Source organism: Dermacentor variabilis, chromosome 4 (assembly GCF_050947875.1).
Source record: "Dermacentor variabilis isolate Ectoservices chromosome 4, ASM5094787v1, whole genome shotgun sequence".
Classification (NCBI taxonomy): domain Eukaryota; kingdom Metazoa; phylum Arthropoda; class Arachnida; order Ixodida; family Ixodidae; genus Dermacentor; species Dermacentor variabilis.
This window is the reverse complement of record NC_134571.1, coordinates 95,631,034-95,653,935: the sequence shown is the minus strand read 5'-3', so window position 1 is coordinate 95,653,935 and position 22,902 is coordinate 95,631,034. Positions and strand designations below refer to the sequence as shown.

Here is a 22,902-nt window from a genome sequence, read left to right as displayed (position 1 = left end):
TTCCACCCATGAAAAAAATAGTTTTGGTTAGTAATAACAGCATACCTTACAGTGTGAACTGTACTTATCCGGCAAATTAAGCGACCGTTTACGAACTGCGCAAGCATCCTAAGCAGTGGTAGGTGCTGGATTACAGAAATCTTTGTTCTATGTAGCGCATAGTCCAAGCATGCGGCATCAACGTTCATAGATCTATAAGCGTTGCGCGGCGTGACTATGTGAGGTCGTACTGCGGCGGTTAGCCCGTTTTCTTTTCCGAGAAAGGGGATAACCGAATTTTTTTTTTTTCGGTTGTGTTCGTTCCGTTCTCTACGACGCACTCACACGTATTACGGAAAATATTTTTCTCAAAAATAGCCATCGCATTCTTTTTATGCAATCCATGTCGGATATTATGGCTTTAAAGGCCATGCCGAAGCACATAGATAGCTTATATGTATCATGCAGGTTCACCAACCGCAGTGATCGCTGTGTTGAGCAGCGCCATCGGCCTCACGCAGAAGGCTAGCGTAGACATATAGTGATCTCAAGCCTACCAGACTTAATTGAAATCTGTGAGAATGATGCCGGTGTATCACAAATATTTGATAGCGCCTGCCGCTTAGATGTTTCGTCGTTGCCTTAGGTTGGCCGTACACGAGCATGCGATCTTACGTTTTAGTCCCTACACTGGGCGATCAGATAGTGAGCAGATTTACCATTTCATGCTGGTACTACAGAGACGCCGGTTCTCCACGTTGAATTAAAACCAATATACGCAATATAGTTCACAACTCATACACACACCGCTGTTGATAATGAGCGTCGCGTGTTTGCGCCCCCAAGATATAGTTCTGTGTACTGTAGTTAACGATGCACCGAAAGGCTTCCCTGACGACCTTATATGAACTGACATTGCGTAAATTTCGTAGAGTACGATGTAACACATCTCGAAATCGTTCCGCAGCACGCGAAAGCAATACTTTCAAGAAGCACCGCGGCGGATCGCACAAGCCAGAAAGGAGGAAAGGCTCTTCGGGCGCCCTTTCCTCCTCGCCCGATGAAAAGAGCTTTGCGGGAAATCCGAAATGATTGAGTGATACGCGAAAGTAGGTCGCCGTGGTGACTGGAGAGCGTGGGGGGTGGCGGGGGGGGGGGGGGGGGCCTCGTTCACACGCAAGCGAAAATGCTCGCGAATCCTGCCGCCGCGCCGCAGAAATCTGTTTTGAGCGGCGGCGGCGGAGGCGGCACTAGCAGCGGGAGCGGCGAGGTTCGGGCAAGTTGGAATTTCATCGCAGCGGCAGAGCGGCAGCACCGCTTCCGAACGGCCAGCCTCGACACGTGACCAGTGGAGGACTAGTGCGGGAAAGCCTGCGCATAGGACGATGTTTATTTACTTGCTACACGTGGTACGGGCAACATGCCAAGAGAGCTTTTCGACGAATTGCTAAGCAGAGGATATGTATTCATAAAATCAAAATTTGAGAGGCAGGGACAAAGCAATGCTTATGTTGGTAGTCGCAAACTACCGAAACTGGCTGAAAGTCTCGTGTTTTTTGCCAGCAACATTGCTATTCGCAGCGGCGGAAAACGCGCGATGGCAATGCATGTAAAACGAAACCTTGCGAAAAGCTTCGCAGTGCCGCGCCACTGTTCGCTCCATTCGCTCAATCGCTTGCATGTGAAACAGGCTTAAGGAGCAGCTACGACACCGCGTGCAGACGCCATTCTCTGGTTGCTTGTGTCATGCGCGTGTTCCTTGTCTGCGCCAGCTTTTGCCTGTTTTTTAACTGAAGTTCCGTCGTCCAGCCTATAGGTATCCGCTGCCATCACCGAGGCCGACGGACGCATGCACGCCGCTGCTACCTTTTTGATTGATCACATCTAGCAAGCAAGCCGAGAAGTGTCTCCACCTGAAGGGTATTGTGTGTGTGTGCGTGTGCGTGTGTGTGTGTGTGTGTGTGTGTGTGTGTGTGTGTGTGTGTGTGTGTGTGTGTGTGTGTGTGTGTGTGTGTGTGTGTGTGTGTGTGTGTGTGTGTGTGTGTGTAGTGCCTTCTTTATTAGGCCGGTGGACTTTAAAAAATTCCTGTCCACAACTACTTGTCTAATCGAGAGCAAACATTGCTCACAGGCTAGCATATTGTAGTCTAAGTTGTTTGAGATGTATATAAACATCTGTACTTGCCTGCATTTTGTAGAATGAAACAAAAACTGTTTTCGGCTACGAGCACAGATTTTGCAGACAGGAGCCAAGCTGCTGATCTGACAGGTTGCGCCATCTGGCGGACGGTGAGGAAAAAACTTCTCAGTTCGGGGGATAGGATAACAGGAGCCGAGCTGCTGATCTGACAGGTTTCGCCATCTGGCGGACGGTGAGCAAAAAACTTCTCAGTTCGGGGGATAGGATAGAAGTGTGCTTGCTTCGAAGATGCAGCAGATGCATTTCGTGTGCCCGTCGAAATGAATGTTGCAAAAAAGAGTAGCAGACGAACTGCACGAGCTGCATCTTCAGAGCAAGCGCGCTTCTCTCCTATTCCCCGAGCCAAGAAGTTGTTTTTTTTCGCCGTCCACCAGGTGGCACGACCTGTTGAATCGGCAGCTTGGCTCCCGTCTGCAAAATATGTGCTCGTAGCCGAAAGCAGTTTTCGCTTCATTCTACAAAATGCATACAAGTACCGGTGTTTAAATACATCTCAAATAACTTAGACTACAATATGCTAGCCTGTGATTAATGTTTGCTCTCAATAAGACGAGTAGTTTGTGGACAGGAATTTTTTGAAGTCCACCAGCCAAATATGGAAGACGCTGTATGTAATCTTGTACCAGGACCTCGGCGTTTGCATAATGGGCATAACGAACGAGTGGAGCGCAGCTGAGAATGAGATGGTGATAGCGAAGAGAGTGCGAAAAGGAAAGCGGAGGATGAGGGTACAGCGGAAGCATGAAGAGAAATGCGGAGAAGGAGGTTATGGCGAAAGGGCGAGGAGGAAAGCAGAGTTCCAACGCTAGTTCTGTGCAAGAGCTGTGCTCCACTGCGGTGACCCGCTATGGGAGGGCGTCATAGTAGAATGTGCCGTCACCCAGTCGCCAATGACAGTCATTACTAAGGCATGTGGTGAGCACATCTCCTGATAGCATTATGGAAACAAAGTGTTGTTGTGGGCTTCAGGCCCACTGCGCCACTGCCACTAGAAAATGCACTCCGCGCAATCCACACGTTCCCATGATCACATTTTTTATGCCCAAGTGGACATGCCCTGTCTGTGAAATCGGCGAGGTTATGTGTGTCGCCACAAGGGAAGCGAGTGCCAGAGAGAGGAAGGTGGCTGGAGGTGGAGAAGAGAATTGCGCTGCGGCGAAAGTACAGAGTAGTGTGCTGATTGTGCAGCAAAACAACACCACCTAGAGAAAAGTTTAAATGGCATTGAGCGAAGAAGGGAAGGAGAAAGGAGGCAAACCATTGCAGAGGTGAAGGGTAAGCAGAGGCGCCTTGGGTTGACCTCCTCTGGCAATTGCTACTGGTTCTATGTATGCTATGGATGTACCGGGTTCGTTTCATAATCGAGAGGCCAAGCATCGAGTGAAAAGAATGGAGCAGCAACGCAAACGGCAGCATGCCGAGCTCGAGTCGACTGACACCGAAGCCATCGCCAAGTGCCAAGCATAAGCTGAACAAGTCCGGCAAAAGGCATAGGCTTGGCTTGTCCAGGAAACTCCAGAAGAGGAAGGAGAAGGGGAAAATGATTACAGTAAGACCCACTTATAATGATGCCAGTTTTAACAATATATCAGTTATGACAATGAGAAGCTGGCATACAGTCAACTTTTGTATGTTTTCCATGGTGAAATAACCCGCTTACTACAATGCCTCGCTGCCACATTATTGGTTATAACGAAGTCTGGCTGCTGGGTGTCCATGCCAAAAGGTAGTGAAATGCGAAATCCTTGAAAAAAAAACAAACTTGAAATTCGAGCCACTGAATGATGGCCTGCTGCCCCAACAGCTGCCATGGGCTCATTTATTTTCTAGCCTTCTCCACACACCTCTCTCCCATTGCCCTTCCAACCCTCCAAATGCAAATGGACGGTGGTGCCCATAGCTCTACGCCGCACCACCCTCTGAAACACGAATGGACCGCGCCAACTGCGCTGTTCCCAGATTGCTCACTGGCTCCTCATTCAGCACAGTTCTAAAAATGGTTTAATCGCTCGCATTTGTCTTTATTGGTTGCGTTGAAATAATTTCTGGCCACATAGTTACTCAGTCTCGTTTGACTCGCCGCCGAAACGGAAGATAGCTGATCTGCCCTCTGATCATTGGCAATGCACAACATTGCCGGTGAAAATGAAGTGCACAGCTGTAGATGTGTAAATGTGGTGCTTCTAACCGATGAGGCGATTGTCGCGAACGTGATTGTATGGGATAATGACAGCAACGACAGCAGTGATGGTGCGTTAGGGCAGGCTGCCTCAACATTGTTTTCACAGGAGGCCCGGCAGATGATTGAGTCCCTCCGGTGCTTCATTTTTTCTAGGAACCATCCTCTGCACTACGTGGAGCACCTGAATGCTTTGGAGAAGGATGTCAGCAAGTTTCGCGTAAAGCTTGCAAGGCTGACAGGCATAGGGTTTTCTCGTACAAGCCAGTGAGAAGTATGTGACGAGATGCTTGTGGTGATCTCGCCTCAGCATTTCTTCTGGATTTTTCAAGCTGACAGGCTGCCGTGGCAACCTTCTCGCATTTTTAAAAGGCCCCTTTTGGGGCCACCGAGGCGATGCCTCGGTGGAACTCGCATATCGCTTGCCACCTGTGACCCCTCTTTGCAGTTGTTAAAGCAGTGCCATTCTGTAACGCCGGCAGCTGCAGCTTGTTACACACGATCGGAGTGTCCAGGAAGCAAACAAGTCAACACAATCAGCAGCCAGATGGAGAAAGGCGGTGGCGAGGAGGAGCATTGGACCTCCCCGCCATTATAGTTTTCTCTCAACAGCTTTGCCATCCCCCTATCTTGATTTTTTCATGCAACCAGGTTATAACATTTATCATTTGTAAGAATGGAACTTTCGTGGCACTTTAATATTGTTATAAGTGGATTTGACTGTAGTGTGAATAGTACATTACCAAATTGCTAGAAATAATAAAGACTGTGCATGTGCTTACAGTGCCTTGCCATCATTCCTAATGGCACTTTACACTTCATAAAGATAGAAAAACGGACACAAAACATACAAAGTAAACAGTAAGTCTTGAAAACACCACCACACTTGCGCACAATGAAAACATTTTGAAGACATTCTATGCGCAGTCCAAAAAAAGGGAATAGCACACATGCGCTTGCACGTAACCTGCTGTCACAAGTGAAATGTCACTGTAACATATTATGCAACCGGTGCAATTCAAGAACCTGAAAGAGTTGTGCTCAAATTTCATAACAGGGAGTATCGTAATTGGCGGTTAATTCTTCCTCACGGTGGCGGATGCCAGTTTGACACTAAACCAGCGCCCTGGTTTCCCAGGGGTGCGATCGGAGATCATTGTTCGGAACATGCATTCAGTTTCACCTCACATGATTGGCCTATGATGTGCCAACGTCGTCAGCCGCAGGGCACAGTCACATCTTTGGTGATGTCAGAATAACGACATGCTTTTGTCAATCATTTTCCAACCGAACACGTCACCTGCTAGGAGGAGAACGTGATGAGAGGTGGTTCCGTTCAGGTCCTCATGTGCTTACTACGAGACGAGGTTTGCATGGCACGTAGGGTAGGAGATCATTGTTCGGAACATGCATTCAGTTTCACCTCACATGATTGGCCTATGATGTGCCAACGTCGTCAGCCGCAGGGCACAGCCACATCTTTGGTGATGTCAGAATAACGACACGCTTTTGTCAATCATTTTCCAACTGAACACGTCACCTGCTAGGAGGAGAACGTGATGAGAGGTGGTTCCGTTCAGGTGCTCATGTGCTTACTACGAGACGAGGTTTGTATGGCACGTAGGGTAGATTGAATCTGGTCCAAACAACGACTGCAGCTATGGAATGGAGCATCAGATCCAATCAATAGTCTAATTCGAGAAAATGGCAGTTGCAATGGGAGCTTTGGTTCTTGCGTTGGCATTGCTCAAGGAGGAAGCAGAGTGGTTGGAGGTGCGAAATGCGTTTGAAGAGATGGCAGAAAGCGAGTTCAGGCGTCGCATTCGTTTCTCAAAACAAAAAGTTCATTGAACAGCTCCCTCTGACACGCCAGGACCCGGGAGGCCTGTCGGAAGTTGCAGTGCAACAAAATCATGCCACTGTTCCCATCCTTTTTTTTCTTTTTTTTTTACAGCGAAGCTGTCTATTGCAAGGATCTGGAAAAAAAAAGAATGTGTTTGAGATTTTTTAGATATTTTTTAGGTCTAATATATATATTTTCTTTTTTAGTTTGAGAAAAAGAATGTGTTTGAAATCATTATGTAGTCTGATCATGGTGATTGCGTAGGAAGGGTCCAAGCTCAATGGCACATACCCCAGTGAGCTCGGGGACCTGTAACGCCGCCCTTTGAACTACCCTTGTCACACGTGGGACCACGTGTCGAAACGTCAGTGTATATGTATAAAGTTTTAAAAAATAATAATAAATACATAAAAAGTAAGAAAATAAGAAAAAGAAGAAAAATGAGAAAAATAATCTCTGAGAACAAACAAGCAAAGTTACACTGTTGACAAAAACAATGCGATGGAGCGATGAATGCTGTTGCCCATATGCTAGTTTATGACAATGCATGTAGACACGTCAGTGTATATGTATAAAGTAAAATATATATATATATATATATATATATAGAGAGAGAGAGAGAGAGAGAGGAAAACAAGAAAAAGAACAATTTAAAAAAGACGGAACAGACAATGAGGTTATGGGTTTGTGCCTTTATTCAACCAGTATAGCATAACCACCATATAGAGCTTAATATAGCTTTTGAGCAATACAGCTTTGCTGGTCTTCCATCTTCACATAATGAAAGGACTCCGAATTATCTTTTGATATATTTTTTTTTGCTAAGCAGGACAACACCTAGCGACCATGTGGGGAAACTAGTAGTAATAAATTGTAGTAGTCATGCGTATTACTGTTCGAGAGCGTGTTTAAGCTTGAGAAGAAAAATATAAATTTTTTTCATATAAACATTTTGTTCCCTACAAGGTAGGAAACATTTCGTTTTTTTAGTACATTGTTCCTGAGCAGAGGACAAACAAGGCTCGTGTACTTCTAGGGAATTCACCACTTGCCCAATTGGCTGCTCTCCCCCACCCGTTCCCACAAATTTTGCGAACTTCAGTACATTGCAGCGATCAAACGTGTTCTGTTGCAAAGATCTTAGATTGCCCCCCCCCCCCTCGATTTCGCTGCTAAATCGGCATATGTGTGCATGCCTTTCGGTGAATGCCATTCTTGCCATAGTGTTTGTAACCATATTACCTAGACGGAAATCTTGCATCACCATCTAAGGGAGTTTTCTAACGAGCGTTATGCCATCATGGGAATGACAGTATATGGACGTGCAAGGCTTATATAGGTTGGTGTTGTACAAGGCTTCATCTAAAACATGGATATGGCTATGCAGATAATGCGTTCCTAAAATAAAACCTTCATAAAAGGTTTTCATTCACCCATATTACATTTTTCAATAATGTTTACTCACCTACAATGCATAATCAAACAAAAGCAAGAACAGGCAACAAAATGTACCAAAGTGAGTGCGAAGCTCGTCTTCAGTCTTTAGTGGCCCACTGATACTTTTTACATTTTGTATAATTTCACATCCAATTCAAGTCTTCATAATTAAACGAAACATGTTTTTGCATAATAAAGCTAACACAGCTCTTTACGGGCTGTTTTAGTAGGAAATGAATGATTATTACAGACTGAACAGTGCTAGTTAGGCGTGTCTTCAAAGTTCTCTTGAGAACGATGCCAATCTGAAGGCACCATATACCTGCATGCCCCTGCATACAACAGCGCAGCAGCACCACATTTCCCTCCAGGTAATATATTGACAAGCTCTGATGCTAGCCAACGTAACTATAACCATGGTCAGTTCATAACCTCTGCTTTGGAACATCACAGAAAAGTCTCTGTTGCTAGGCTGTTCGTACATATACATTGTGAATAAGCAAGTACAGTGCAAAGATTTTAAATGTGTGCTAAATTTTATATCAGTAAATAAATTTCCTTAAAAAAATTTTACTCATGCAAAACTAGTATCGCCACTTTTTATTTTCATTTTGTTCATATTTTTTCATGCAATAGTAACTCCCCCCGCCCTGCCTGCAAATCGGTGCCGTTTTTTTTCGTTCTCGGCAGAGGTGGCAACCCTACGCTTGGTTCATTGTTTTTTGACGAATAGATCTGGTGGGCCGATCCCCGAGATAGTGCAGTCCACGGTGCAGTGTGGTTAAATTTTGACTTGGGCAGTGCCCGCAGCATACTGAAAAATCTCAAAGGCTGTGCGCTGGAACTTACGTCATTGCGACAACCACCAGGTACACACATTGTTTGCTTAGGTGCTGTTAAAAGCCCACTAACAAGAAAACTATTTAATAACTAGCCCTATGGCTTTACCAAGATTGTGTTCGTGGTATATACTACTCATCTATAACAAGTTTAGCCAAAGTGAAATTTCGTTGTAGTTGGCCTTTATAAACACCAGGGCTGCGATTCTTTAGCAACACCTTTTCCGTTGCTTCAGAAATATTCAGAAATGCATGTTAACATGAAGCCCATGCTTGACTTTACGTAAACAATGCGTGGTGCAAACGCGCCCAAGATGCTCTTTGTGTTTCCTTTGGTGTGTTCAGGAGAGATATAAATTAAATCAACTCAAATATGGGCTTCAAGCTAAGATGCCTTCCTGAATATGGCGGTTAGTGGTTCCTCTTAATTCTTCAGGGGCAGCATTCTGTTTCATGCTGTTATGTCCCTGACTATGTCATGGAATTCTTGTTCCCTTTGCAGAGGTTCTGGCGACTTTTCACCACCATCAAAAGTGAGTGCATCGGCGCTGACCATTGGGCCTTCAGGGGATGGCCCAGGCATCTCCAGCATCACCTCACCATCGTCTGAGCTTGCGGCGCTTAGCCTGATGTCGTCGCCCGAGCTGGACGAGGAAGGCTTGCAAGGCAAGCCCCTTGCAGCACCTGAGCTCCCTGAGGTTGGGGATTACCTGGACGTCAATGTAACGGAGGCTGCCAACCCACTGAACTTCACATGTCAGTCGTGGACTCACGGGGCACAGCTGGATGCCTTGATGTCCGAGATGCAGAGTTTCTATGCTGCCGAGGGCTCCAGTGCCTTCCCTGAAGGCCTTCCCGAGGCACTGCTGCGCAAGGGCCGCTACTATGCAGGCCGCCACATGGACAAGTGCTGGTATCGTGTGCTGGTGCAACAGGTTGGTCTTGCCATCGTCCTATCCTTAAATATGGTTCGGCAACTATGGAGCTCTGCTGATTAGCATGAAGTTGCTGGTTGGATTCCCAACTGTAGCAGCTGTACTCTAGTGTGTTAAATATGGTTCGGCAACTATGGAGCTCTGCTGATTAGCATGAAGTTGCTGGTTGGATTCCCAACTGTAGCAGCTGTACTCTAGTGTGTTGTGGAATGCCAATGCACACATATATGTAGGTTTAGATGAACATTAAAGGTGCTGCTTTGAGAAGTTCATATCAGTTACTGCTGCCGCATGCATTTTAATATATGGAGAATAAACACATGACATGTAGCAGTGCAAGAAAAGTAAAAATTTTTGTACTCTGTAAATTAGAGGGCACGAGATGTGCCTTGGTTTGCAGTGTAAAAGCCTTTTTCTTAGTTCTAAAGCATGTATACTCACTCACTCACTCACTCACTCACTCACTCACTCACTCACCCTCACTCACTCACTCACTCACTGAAGAAACTTGGAGTGAAAAATTTTTTTCTTTTTGAGGCATCAAGTTGCTGTAGTTGTTTACTGATAAACAGCTATTAGGGGAGCTTCCTGAGTAATCACCTCCTTTGGAGCCTCCTGAGTAATGCTGTCATCAGACATAGATTCATAATCAGCGGAGTCATCACTAAGTTTCATGTCATTGTCACTTTCAGTTATCAAGTGTGTAATTATTCAGAATTACTTAATCTGAGAGGCCATGGCGATGAATAGCTGCCATCATGCTTCACACTCGGGAAGCCTGCTAGAAACATACAGTGATGTGAACAATATATGCTTGCACAAGAGAAAACAACTACAGTAGAGGCTCGTTGATACATTCCCATTACATACGTTTTCCCGGCACCAATGTTCACAGTCGAGAAAACACAAAATGACCCAATAGAGTTACGCTTATGTTTTACCAGTTCCCAGAAAACTCGATTTTATGGCACCAATGTTTAGTACGTCGCCAAACTACGATCGCATGATACATTTTCTGGCCACGAGATCCCATGTAAACAAGAAAATGTGTGAGGCGTGATCGATAACGGTATATAGCTGCCCGCCATGGAAGCTTCACCGCAACACTTGCCCGCTCTGCTCATGTGAAAACGTCGGCGCCCACTCAGTTTCTCATTTTGGTACCATCAAATCTCTTGGGTTCGTTGCATGTGGCATTCACAGCTATCACCACTAATCTTCTTGCAATAAGCATCTTCAGCTATCTATTTCAAAATTCGTGGTGCCGTCGACAGCGTAGCGCACGCTTTTATTTATTTATTTATCTATTGTTGATACATTCAGGGCCCAAAGGCACTACAGAAAGGAGTGATAAGGATACAATGTGTGCAGTGAAATGACAGAAAAAAAATGTTACAAGGCATTTTCCAAGGCAATCCATTAGGTGGTTGTTCTTGGGATGAAAGAATTATGAGTTGATGAGTTGGTGCAACACGATAACAAGCTTACTTTGAAAAGTTGATCAGTTCTAGCTGAAACGTCGCAAGGTGGGGGAAAAAGAGTTACTTTCAATACTTGAGTGTAGTGGTGGATTTTATGAAAAAGAGTCAGGCGGGAGCATTTGCGGCGGAAGGAAAGGTCCGATAAGTTTAATGTTCTTTTCATAGACATGACGCTAGAATGACGGGAGTAGTTAGACAAGATAAAACACGCCGCGCAGTTCCGAACTGCTTCGAGGGCAAGGATGAGAGATGCTTGTCTGGGGTGCAATATGGCACATGTGTACTCTAATTTGGGCGGACAAGTGTTTTGTAAGTCATTGACATAACAAGAGATAGTACAGTGAAAAAATTTTGACGCAAATAGCCAAGCGCATTGCGGTTTGCATTGCTACTCACGTATTCAATATGAATATCTTGGGACAGATTTGACACGATGTGAATGCCGAGATATTTTATAACAGTATTTTATAAGAGTCAGCGGGGGGGGGGGGGGTCAAGGAACATTGCCGAGGAAGTAAGTAGGTATACTTTGAGTAGAAGAGTGGCTAGAGATATGCATGCTTCTACATTTACTTGGGTTAAGTGTCATAAGCCAATTAGTGCACCAATCAAAAATCCTGTCACGGTCACGTTGAAGTTCAAGGGAATTTGTATTGTTAGCAATTTTTTGGTAGATTACACAGTCATCTGCAAAGGGCCGGATAGTTGAAGTTGAAACGCAGGAAGGAAGGTCATTAGTGTAAATTAAAAAGAGCGAAGGACCGTGAACTGACCCCTGCAAAACGCCAGATATTACTGCAGTAGAGACTGAAGAGAAGTTGTTTGCTGTGACATACTGGGCGCGGTTAGACAGAAATTCTTTTATACATGCTAAGACGTTTGAATCTATATTAAGCTGACTAAGTTTGAAGGTGTGTAAATCATGCAAAACTGAATCAAAAGCCTTTGCGAAAACAATTAATGTACAATACGTTTCAAATCCTAGGTCTGCATTATTGAGCAGGTCATTAGTGAAAGACAGTACTTGCATTTTGCATGAAAATGTCTTGCGGTACCCGTGCTGGGAATTAATGAAAAAACTATTGGACTCAAGGAAATCTATAAGGTGCGAGTACATTATGTGCTCTAATATTTTGACTGGAATCCATGTTCATGAAATAGGATGGTAATTATCGGGAGAATGTACATCACCTGACTTATGCACAGCAACAACGTTCCCTACCTTCCAGTCCGAGGGCAGTGCCTGCATTTGTAATGACTGTTGAAAAAGTTTCAATAGAATGAGCGATAAATATATTTTGGCACACTTCAGCATTTTTGATGAAATGCAATCGAGACTTGCGGTTAACGAGCTTGGAAATAACGGAAATACAGTGGTGACACCTTTCTGAAAATATATAACAAACTCGTGGTATAGCACTGCGCACCACTTACTTGATGCCACCAGTGGGCCGGAATGAATTAACTGAACGTACATATTTTTTGTGCCATTGATTATGCGCCAAAACTTGCGAGGATTGGAGGATAATAATGATGGAAGTGTGGTACCGAAAAATGTCGACTTGGCATTTAGTACTGCAGTACAATACTCTCAATTTACTTTGATGTAAGGCGTCCAATGATCGGTCTTGCGTGACAGCTTTGCGTGCCTGAATACCCGCTGCTTTTTGCTGCGCAGTCATTGTAAAGAATTATTGAACCATGGCGAGCAGGAATTCGATAGAACTTTGCTTTCTTGCACAAATTGGTCAACCAGAGACAACAGCTTGGTCTTGTAGAACAGCCAGTTGTCTTCAACTGATCGCTGCTCGAAACCAGAAAAATAATAGTCCACAAAAACCTGTAATTCCCGGCTTATAGCATCGATGTCTGCTTTGCTATAATCCTGGAGAGGCAGATGAAGCATTCGCTCCCCATGGCGGGAGCTTTTCATGATAGCGTCGTCCCACTGCAGGTGACACTATCAGCCGCGGGGGCGGAGTGGATGCGAAAGTGCGGCTGACGGCCCGTCGTATCGCTGATGTCGAAAAGTGTAATGAAGCTGTCACCTGTTTCGGTGAATTTAGGGGCAAGATTTCAGCATTTCTAGAAGCTGTTGATGGCTCAACGATCGCAAGCTTGTGCATGCAGATGAAGGTGCCGCAACCACAGGAGAGCTTAGAACGAAGTTTTCATCTCCGATGGCGTGAATCAGTACATTAGTGATGGGAATTGTGAAGACAACTTGGATCCTGCGCCCACCTTCTCCAGCATGATGCATGTGCTCCTGCCCTGTTTCAGTGCTTCTGCACAGACATAGAATCCGTCTGCAGCCTTTGCTGGCAGCCTTCCATAGCTACAGCATGGAAAAATGCATGCTCTCCTGGACAATGAAGATGTTGAAGAAAAAGATTCGGGACTATTTTGTGCCATAGTAAGGCCGAAATTAAGTCCATTTTGTCAATAAAGTGCTGTTAAAGATGGTATGTGCTATTATGTTGTGCAGTTATTTAAGTTATTTTTTGAATTACATAGTGTATCAAACTGATTTCCATTTTCTTGCGAGTTCGATATATGCAGTTTTCGCTGTACTCGCAGGCCAGTGTTTCACTCTCTTTAATAGAAACAAGTTTACTCCCCAATCAGTGATAACACCACTTGATCATCATTGGTTCTTGTTAGGCTCTCTGCAAATTGTCGATGTGGCGATCTTGCTTTCTCGTCTGTGGTGTTTGTGCAAAGAGTAAATGGAGCTAAATGACATCTCTGCCCAACTAGGTGCAGGGCCCACTGATGGCAAGTGTGTACTTCGTGGACTACGGGGACTACGGCATGATGCAACCGTCAGAGCTGCAGCCCCTGTGGCAACGTTTCAGGCACCTGCCAGTGCAGGCCATCCAGGCATCCCTTGCTGGTATGTGTGCCGTTTGCTAAGTCACCTCGTGGCACCAAACCTGCATGTGGACTTTTACTAACTGTGTGACCATGTTATGCCAAAAAAAAAGAAGTTGGTTATTGTGCATGTAATGTGTGCTTAAATCTATTTAGATTGTTGAGATAAGTGGGACATAAAAGGGGTGATTTGAACTATAATTAGTAATGCAAACATCCTGTGCAAATTGGTATCTTCATACAGGTATCTATGCATGGCATCATAAAACTTTGTCTTTACTGCAACATCTTATGCTCATGCAAGAATCTTCTATTTTTTCTAGACCTACTATGTTATCGATTCTTTTGCAGTGGTTGTGTGTGTCAAATCCTAACGTGTCATCTGAGCTGCAATAAACTTCGTATCCTGCGACTTGTTAATATCCTGCGACTTGTTAATATCCTGCGACTTGTTAATATACTTGAAGTACCTGTGTGTTGTTTTGCACATTGGAGAACTGGAACCGTGGAATGTTTGTATGAGGGACGTTTCAAACGGAAGTTTCATCATTCATTTTCAACGGAAACATTATTGCCCAAAAATATGCGCCATGGCATCGTGGACTATATAGCTTGTGCTATTTTTCCACATTGTCAGCACCGACATTGACACATTTGTTGTAGTGTGCAAGCAAGTTGAAGAAACCACTCTGGTAAAACTCAGTGTCCTGCGATGCAAGGCCTGAGGATGACCTCTTCACCACACACGATCTGTAAGCGTTCATGGATGACGGACACACTAGTCCCACATGCCCGTTCATGCTTGATAACAGCATGCATTTCTATTGGTGACCACATTGTCAGCACATGTCTGCCGCCATCCTGATTTGCACTCGAACAACCCTGGGTACACCAGTCTGCTGCTAACTCTCTCTTCTTCGACGCCCTGCACATGTGTCATTCCTTCTCTGTTGACACTCTTTCCATCTATGAACCAGCAACAGGCATGGATTCTTGTGGCGATTGTTTGTTTCACCTGGTGTGCTATCTTCTCATTATGATTTTTTTAAAAATGAAGCGTACTTTTGGAATGTCCCTCATAGTAGAGACAGACAGTGCTTTTAAGGAATCAAAATTTTTAGTGTAGAGAAATGTTAAACCAATGTTCTATATGTAATAGCAATTCTGAAAGCTTCACTCTGACAGTGATTAAATTGGAAGCTGGAAAATGTACTGTATATAGGAGTGCGCAGATATTTTAAATTTCTAATACGAATTAAATATTCCTTGTTATTCAACTTGAGAATTCACTTTTCTAAGCTGTCGAATATTCGTTTCTTTAGAATGTATGAGGGTAAAACATTTATCGCAACATCAAGGGTGAGGCCTGTTCCAAATGATTATGCTGCACGATAGCTGCAGTTCCGCATGGGCACCAGTTCCTTAGTGAATACACGGGGCAGACATCTTCTGCTCAGTAATTTCCATTCAATAAGAATGCCTCGCTATAAGCAACCTAGATAAGCAGCCAATATATGAACTTGTTCTGATTTATAATTTGGCATGTTTCACCATGTTTGCATCTCTTGGAAAACAATATGCAAGGCTGTAGTATCGGCCGTCTCTCCTTCAGTGAACTTGATACTGTAGATGCATCTGGTAATATGCTGTTCTCTTGTTTCATTACTCTCATTGCCGTAGTGCCCCAGATAATTGAGAACCGTTGTTTATCATTTACAAGCTCCTCAGTTGTCCGGACGTCTAATTGTCGACGGTATTGCAGTTGAACCTCGATATAATGAAGTTAGTAAAATCGCCACTTTAATTCATTATATCGAAATTTCGGTATCTTGAAATTTGACTTTTTATGCAAATTAGTACCATCACCAACAAATTTTTCTTATTTGAAAGGGGCCATAAAATTTTTGAGTGATGGGGTATCAGGAAAAATGAATTTTAAGAAATTATTTTGTTGAATTTGAGAGTCTTGGACCATATCTGCCACCTATGCAAAGAGTGGGCATGCTGAGACGACGCGGCACCATGTAAGCTGCCTTGCCGCACCTTTAGTATTAGAGGTCGCGTAATTTCGAGTTTCGATGTCTCATTGGAGCGAGAGGCAGAGGAAGCATTCGCTCTCCGCTGCCGGTACTTTTCCTTGTAGCGTCATTCCAGTGTGGGCGATGCTATCAGCCGCGGGGGCTGAGTGCACGCGAATGCGTGGCTGACTTCGCTTAATTCGTACTGCCAATGTGAACATATCGTTGACGTGGCATGAAACCGTATCATTCGTCGCCAACTCCTGAATTCATCAAAATGAACTTTTTTCTTATTCAAGTTTGCATTTTTGATTGCCCGATAATTCAGAAAATTCTGCGGCCCCTTTTCATGTAAGAAAAATCTATTGGCGACTGTACTTATTTGCATAAAAGATCGAATTTCAGTAGAATGAAATTTCAGTATTACGAAGCAAATTGCTGATTTTACAAACTTCGTTATATCAAGGTTTAACGGTATTCGAAGTGTGCAACTTACTGAGCTGGTGGTATTGTTCCATGTCGTATACAGTATTCCTGGTCACCAATGAAATTCAATATCCCTGAAGTTTCTGTGCTCCAAAAATGGCTGTGGGCACTTGCTCATACAGAGCATAATGTCTTGCAAGTCTGAACCTTTTCCTTTCTTTATCCTCCCAGGTGTAGAACCTGTGCAGAACGACTGGAATCCGGTGGACTGCATCAACTTCCGAAACATTGTAAAGGACAGGCAGTTTGTGGCGCGCATTGTGGCCAAGAGGCCTGACACCAAGACGGGCGTCGAGGGTGCCCAGCACCTAGTGGTGCGTCTCGTCGACACCTCCAGCAGTGATGACGTTCACATTGACCAGCTGCTCGCCGAGCGCAGTATTGTGCGCCTTGTCTCAACCTGACATGTACCACATGGTACACGATCAGCTTTATAGCTACTGCTTCTGGAAGCTTCAAACCCTCCCCTTTATATGTAATGCCTTACTTTTTTTTTTCACAATTTTCCTCGATATCATCATTGCCTTGTAACAATTTTTTGGTTCCCCTTCTTGAACTGATGGAAAGGGACAATGAGTATGCGTACCTATGTTTTCTGTTGTGTTTATACTACTGGCTAACTTATTATTGCTTGCAAGTTGCAGGCAGGTGCGAGATGACCTTCCACCATTTCTTTGTGCCAGGGGGTATCTGAAACAATGTTTTACTTTGACTGCCCCCCTGCAGCCCTTTGGTTTCATTAACTTATGGTCATCATGGTCTGCACCTACAGATTGATTGTTAAATATATGCCTTGATCTACTCATTTTCACCTCATTTGCAAGAGTAACTTTAATCGGTGGTAGGCCTCAGATTCTCTGCCCAAACATGCACATGCGAGGCTAACATTCCCGAGGATTCTTCTTTGTGTGGCATTGTAAGTAGAAGAAATGTCAGTAGGTGCACTTTGCTTTTTAAGACTTTTTGCCAAATTTTGTGAAAGCTAGTTTCTACGTTGTGTTGCCTTACCGGACAGTTGCCTCTTGCTAGTTTGTGCTGAATTTGTGTGTGTACTTGCAGCTGTAAGTCTGCCGTTTCCTCTAAAAGTTGTTTCACGCCTTCAGGCACCAGTTGGGGTTATTTTTTTCAGTCGTCTGAAAACCTTACATTCTGGGAAAGAAATGCCTGATGTAGAATGTGCATGCTTGCTGACTATGCACTACACCCCCCCCCCCCCTCCACGTCCCCTTCCTGAGGGCAGTTGCATGCGCATATATGTAAAGATGTTATGTTGAGCATAAACACAAGCATGTATAGTGCCGTTGGCACAGATGTATGCATTTCTGGGATTCAGGGCCTTGTAATGCTCAAGATTTATTTCTCTGCGTTCTAGTGACCTCTTATAAGTATTGTGCTATGACATGGCCAAAACCTACCATTTTGTCATCTGGAAGCGTTGATCATGACCTTGCTGTGCTTGTTTAGCATTTTTAGTGGAAGCACTATTTTCTATTGCTGCCGTGATTATGGCAGAAAAATCTTTATTTGCGAATAAGCGGTATTCAGTCTCAGCAAAGACGGTTGGAAAATGACGCAATGGCTGCTAAATTTTCATTTCTACGTGTGTACATGTTCATTGTGCCAGTAACCACACTTCTGTTCTTTTGCCTTTTTGGGTACTCTGTGGATTGTAGGGACAAGCTCAACTTTTTTATCTCCTTATGCAATAGCAATAGTACTGTGATCTATTAAGGAACAATCTTTGCTATGAGACCACCAGATGTGCAGTGCAATTCATCAGGTTTGAAACATACAGAGGTTCATAGAAACTGGAACATACACTGGAGAACCTGTAAAGCAACATGGTGTTCAGCGTGGGTTTAGGTATGCGTAGCACTGTTTCACTCATTAATCTCGAGTTTTGCACATATGTTGTCTATGATAGAGCGTTGCATGGGGTTATGAGTGTTAACATGCTTGTTTTTATTTCCCCCATATATGTGCAATATATTGAATTATGGATAGTTTGTATTGATTGTCATGCTTGTGCAATCATCTAGCCACTCTTCTCTTAAGCTTTCGCTAAGGTACCACATAGGCTTATGTTTGCTCTTATATCCCTGCTTGGGTGTTGTGATCTCTTAAGCATTTTTTCATTGCAGCAAGTAGGCTGCTAATTTTGGTTTGTATTGTTTGTGCTGTGCTTTGACAAATTATTTGATGTATAATATTTTATTTAAATCTTTGTGAGTTTGCTTTCGTTTTTTAGAAGCAATTCTGTAGGTGACCTCTGTCTTTCTTCATGCTATTGTCTTTCAAGTTATGTCACTTGAAATGAGTGATGGGAGAACATAGGTAGTTGAGTACTGTGGGCATAGCAATCATTAACTGTTATTTTGCAGGTATTTTCCTGTAACCTCGGTTACATATATTTCACTATATGTTACTCTATTGTGGCACCTTAAGTATGTGTTGTTTAACATGAGTGTCACATGGTGCACTTTCGATTTCGATTGAATTTCTTAATTGCAATTGCCTCCTTTGCGCAAGCAGCCACTCACAGTTGACGATTGCGATCCAGATTGGGCTCAATCGTGATAGAAAGTGGCCATGTGACATCAGTATAAGATATGGTAAGCTATGCATTGTTGCAACAGCATTGCAGAACGCTTGTTACAGCTCTGTATTTAACAGTAAAATCCTATTTAACATTTAAAGTAGTATTGTACAAGTACAGCAGCGCTTTGCAACTTACGGAGGAAATATTAAAGTGAGCACTGTAGTTGCTCCTGTGTACTAGTTCTAGAAACTAAAGCAAAGGCCCATGGATGCATCAATACTGTATGGATGCATGATCTTATTTTCTTTATTTAATTAGTGTAACAAGTGTGTTCCTAAGTCACTTATGAAAAAAGCTCTGTGTTGTCAGAGACAAATATTAACTCAACCCTTTTGCTACTCGACGGCGCCTGGCATCAACATTTAGCTGTATCATTGATAATTAGGTAGGCAACGCTGCAGTGCGTTAACATTTTGGCCTTTTTTCTTTTTCTCAGTGCTGAGAAGTTACTGCTGCTCTCGTACTCAATGCCGTAAGCAAGCAGATGTTGGTGCCAAGTATTCCTTTTTCAAATTAGTTCCTAGATGCTCCTTTGCACCCATGTATAAGTTCTACATGTTGAAATATGTGTATAGGTGCAGGAGAATGCCAAACAACAGGAGAAGGAATGTTACTGAGATCTGTACGTCCACATTGCTTATGCATTTTTCTACAATAAACCTGCATTCCAAATTGTGACCAAGCATTGCGTTTGTCCTACCTCTCTAGAAGACGGCTGGGTGTTGAATGTGGCATGTGCCGGTAACACAAATAGGTATTTACCACCTAGAGCAACGACACGCGTTTTGGAAGAAATCATTTTCTTGGAGAAAAAGAAAGACGCGCAAACGAAACTTGACCATGCACTACGCCGCCCACACACAGGTGTGTACATTCAATTGCAAGCTTTACAACCGTGCCTTCGCCCAGACGCACTTTTGTGGCGCACGTCAACAGCATTACGTGGGTTGGTTATATTATTAACTCTGTTCCGTAGTAGAATCTTAAAACAGCTGGCAGCATAGCGGCTACTACGCTACGCTAGCGCGCTGCCGCTGGGACTGCTGCAGATACACCCCAAGCCGCGATGTGCTACGTGCCAGCGTTTTTTTTTTTTTGTTTTGTTTTATTTACATTTTTATTTTAAGGTGTTCGTCTTCAGCAGCCGTGCGCCAAGTTTTTAGCATGTCCAGCGGGCAAGCTTACATCTCTGTTGTAGGTTTCCGTAGAGCTTTGTGCTATTTGCATTACACTGCGCAAGGACACAACCATTGCGGCGGAGGACCGCGGTGTAGGGTCGTCGTTCGGTCCAGGGGGAATGGCCAGCCGAAACATATGTAGCAAAAACATAGCTACTGCTACTTATTTTGTTCTCCATGTGCTCTGGTGAAGCCCCGTTGCTTGCTTAACGATGCATTTTTCCATACCGGATACGCAAGAACTTAAAGACGAAAGCGGCTCCACATACGTCGTAAGTAAAATTCTTGCGATTCGAGCAGCTTTGTTGAGGAACCCCGCTGTGTGTCGAGTTGAGCGGGATCTCGTAGACCATGGCATAGTTGAAGTTTGTCTGGATTTTTGGTGATCGTTTTTACCACTACCTGCCGCCACTCAACTTTTGAGGTGCACAAGCACGTGGATCTTGGTAGCAAAAAATCAGTCAACTCGCATGTGTGTTTCGTAACTTGGGTAGTTTAGAGAACAAGTGAATGTTTTCTCACTACAGCTGTTCTCTTCGTCCACTACACATCGCGAGCACTTCGATAGTTTATGTATCATATGTAGATGCAGGTCGTTCTTCCTTATTTCGGAACCATCTAAAGCTCGCCGTATTAAACGCAGTTTTCAAAGTAGGCCACTGCTCCCGTTCTCCTTTTAGTATGACTGTTGTGGTTTAAAACCAAAAACAGTGACTGGGAGACAGCACTTCAAGTTGTGTAACTTGCTGCGCAGTCCTCTCATCTGTGATCGAGCGTTGGAAACTTGACGAAAAGGTCCGCATTAACACTTTAGTTATCATTTACATCTCGAAGGTTTTGTCACCTAAGATGAAGACGCGATGTGAAGAGAAGTATTACGTTGATGCTTCTCTACCACAAGATGTCCAAGTATATATGAAAAATTCATCGTATCACGCATTTACGGAGAAAAAGTGTAACGTGTTTTATTTTGTTACACGGCGCCATACGAGACGTTGTAGGATACGTATACATGTATGAACACGAAAATGTATAATAACATGTACAGATCACTAAAGAAAGTGTAGTAGTGAAGCTTTAGAGTCTGACAGCTCTATACACTGATGTATATTTCGTTAAATAAAACGCAGCATAATTGTGAGGATCGAAGCATCTTTCATATTGAACACTGTGCACTGCTTGAAAACTACATGTGACATTGTAACTTAAGTGTATAAGAGCTTGTCAGCTTTAAATAAGGGCCAGTGACATATTAGGAAGTTGCCATTGGCCGGAAAAATGCTTTCCTATGTTTCTACTCAAATGCTTTTTTGATTAATACACATCACTTCACATTGAAGAATTGCATCAGACTGTCCGGTACTGTACTCGGTTTCAGAATGTGACATGGAATGCATATAGCAAAGTAGAGCACGTGAAAGAGCTAATGTGTTTTGACTATGTTTAAAAAAGTTAATTACTACTCAACCCTGGTTATTTGAAGCTTCCCTTGTGTCAAGGGTGTTAGCTCCTCAATGTATAGTCTTGCAAAAAATATTGGCTAATCCGCACATTCACCACACATACATTTGTTTGGCTTATTGGTGCAGTTCTGACAATCCAGACATTCTGTACGGCAAGTAGGAGAGTCCTTTTATTTTCCAAGGGTGTTGTTACCTATGGCATACAAAGAAACTCCTTTAAACAGTTGCAGGCAGCATAGCAGGCAACGTAGCCCATATACGTTTGACAAAGACTGTATTAATACCAGGGCCGTGCTCTGTGTGAAGTAACGCTGGTGTGATGTTTCATCCCTCAGGCATATAACATACACGTGAATGGAGCCTTTCATTGTGCCGTTCGCTATAAGCAGCTCCACAGTCTGCATGATCAGGTGAGTAATTGCTGGAATTGTTCACTTGTCATCCATGTAAGAATGAGGAACTGGCATTTCAGTCCTGGGCTACATCCTAGTAAAGCAAGGGTGTAGTATGGAGACTTTATTGTTGAGTGCTATTTGTTGCGATGGCTCTGTTGCTGTGGCATCCTAAATGCAAACCAACAGTTATGGGTTGTAGGTTTGATTCCAGGCCACAGCAGCTGGATTCTTGCAAGGGAGGAATATAAAAAATTGTTGTGTACCAAGGTCTGGTAGGGAATTAAAGAGCTCCAGCTGAACAACACGGATCTGAAGTGCTTCACTACAGCACCTGTCATAGTCCCTGTGTTGCCTTGTGGCATTAAATCTCGTCGATGTATCTAGTGTAGTGCTTCTACAACCATTTGTTAAACAGGTCTAGATTTAAGCAGAATTTTGAATCTCTTGCAGAAGGTGCGTGGTTTTGCTGCAGTGAGAATACGTGGCTGACTTTTTCTTCGTTGTGTGGCTACATCGGTCATGTTTTTGAGATAGAATAACAGGCTTGAAGCATTTTATTGTTTTTGCATGCAAGGCTATTGAGTTTTCATTACTTTGAGCCTGTCTTCATTGCCAGGCACACAGAATGCACTTAGTTTTGAACCCTCTCCTGTTCAAACTAGGAGGTGAACAGAATGGTTCTCTTTTTTGTTTTGTTTATATTGCTGTCAAATGTTTTGAAACTTGGTGTCACAATCATTTGAGAAGGAGAAAAGCTACAAGATGTTGACACTAATTGTTATATTACATGGAGGCATATTCTCAAAACTTGTGCGTAAGTTAGATCGAATGGAACCAGAAGATGTGCCATGGAATGCTGTGAAATGCTTTCTGCTGGCAGCTGAGCCCTTGTAAAAAGGAATGTGTGCCAAGAAACATAGGTTAGTATGTTGACTTAAGGCACTAGAATTGTAAGCTAGGCAAGTTCATGCTTGTTGAAAGGAGCACCGAACAGGTCAT

General features: G+C 43.6%; 2 protein-coding genes across 5 annotated transcripts in view; both read left to right on the top strand.

The window, feature by feature from the left end:
* LOC142579535 (tudor domain-containing protein 7B-like) overlaps positions 1–19,545 on the top strand; it is a 116,451-nt gene extending 96,906 nt beyond the window's left edge. For all 3 annotated transcript variants that reach the window (XM_075689856.1, XM_075689857.1, XM_075689858.1), the window contains exons 21-23: positions 8,980–9,412; positions 13,651–13,786; positions 16,440–19,545. In XM_075689856.1, the coding sequence (XP_075545971.1) occupies positions 8,980–9,412; positions 13,651–13,786; positions 16,440–16,672 (802 nt within the window). In that variant the 3' untranslated portion in view covers positions 16,673–19,545. The remainder of the gene's footprint in view (positions 1–8,979; positions 9,413–13,650; positions 13,787–16,439) is intronic.
* A 428-nt stretch (positions 19,546–19,973) lies between these two features.
* LOC142579537 (sorting nexin-17-like) overlaps positions 19,974–22,902 on the top strand; it is a 37,920-nt gene continuing 34,991 nt past the window's right edge. The window contains exons 1-2 of one of the 2 annotated variants that reach the window (XM_075689864.1): positions 19,974–20,317; positions 21,844–21,918. In XM_075689864.1, coding sequence (XP_075545979.1) covers positions 20,258–20,317; positions 21,844–21,918 — 135 coding nt within the window. In that variant the 5' untranslated portion in view covers positions 19,974–20,257. The remainder of the gene's footprint in view (positions 20,318–21,843; positions 21,919–22,902) is intronic. The other variant, XM_075689863.1, reaches the window with a different exon arrangement.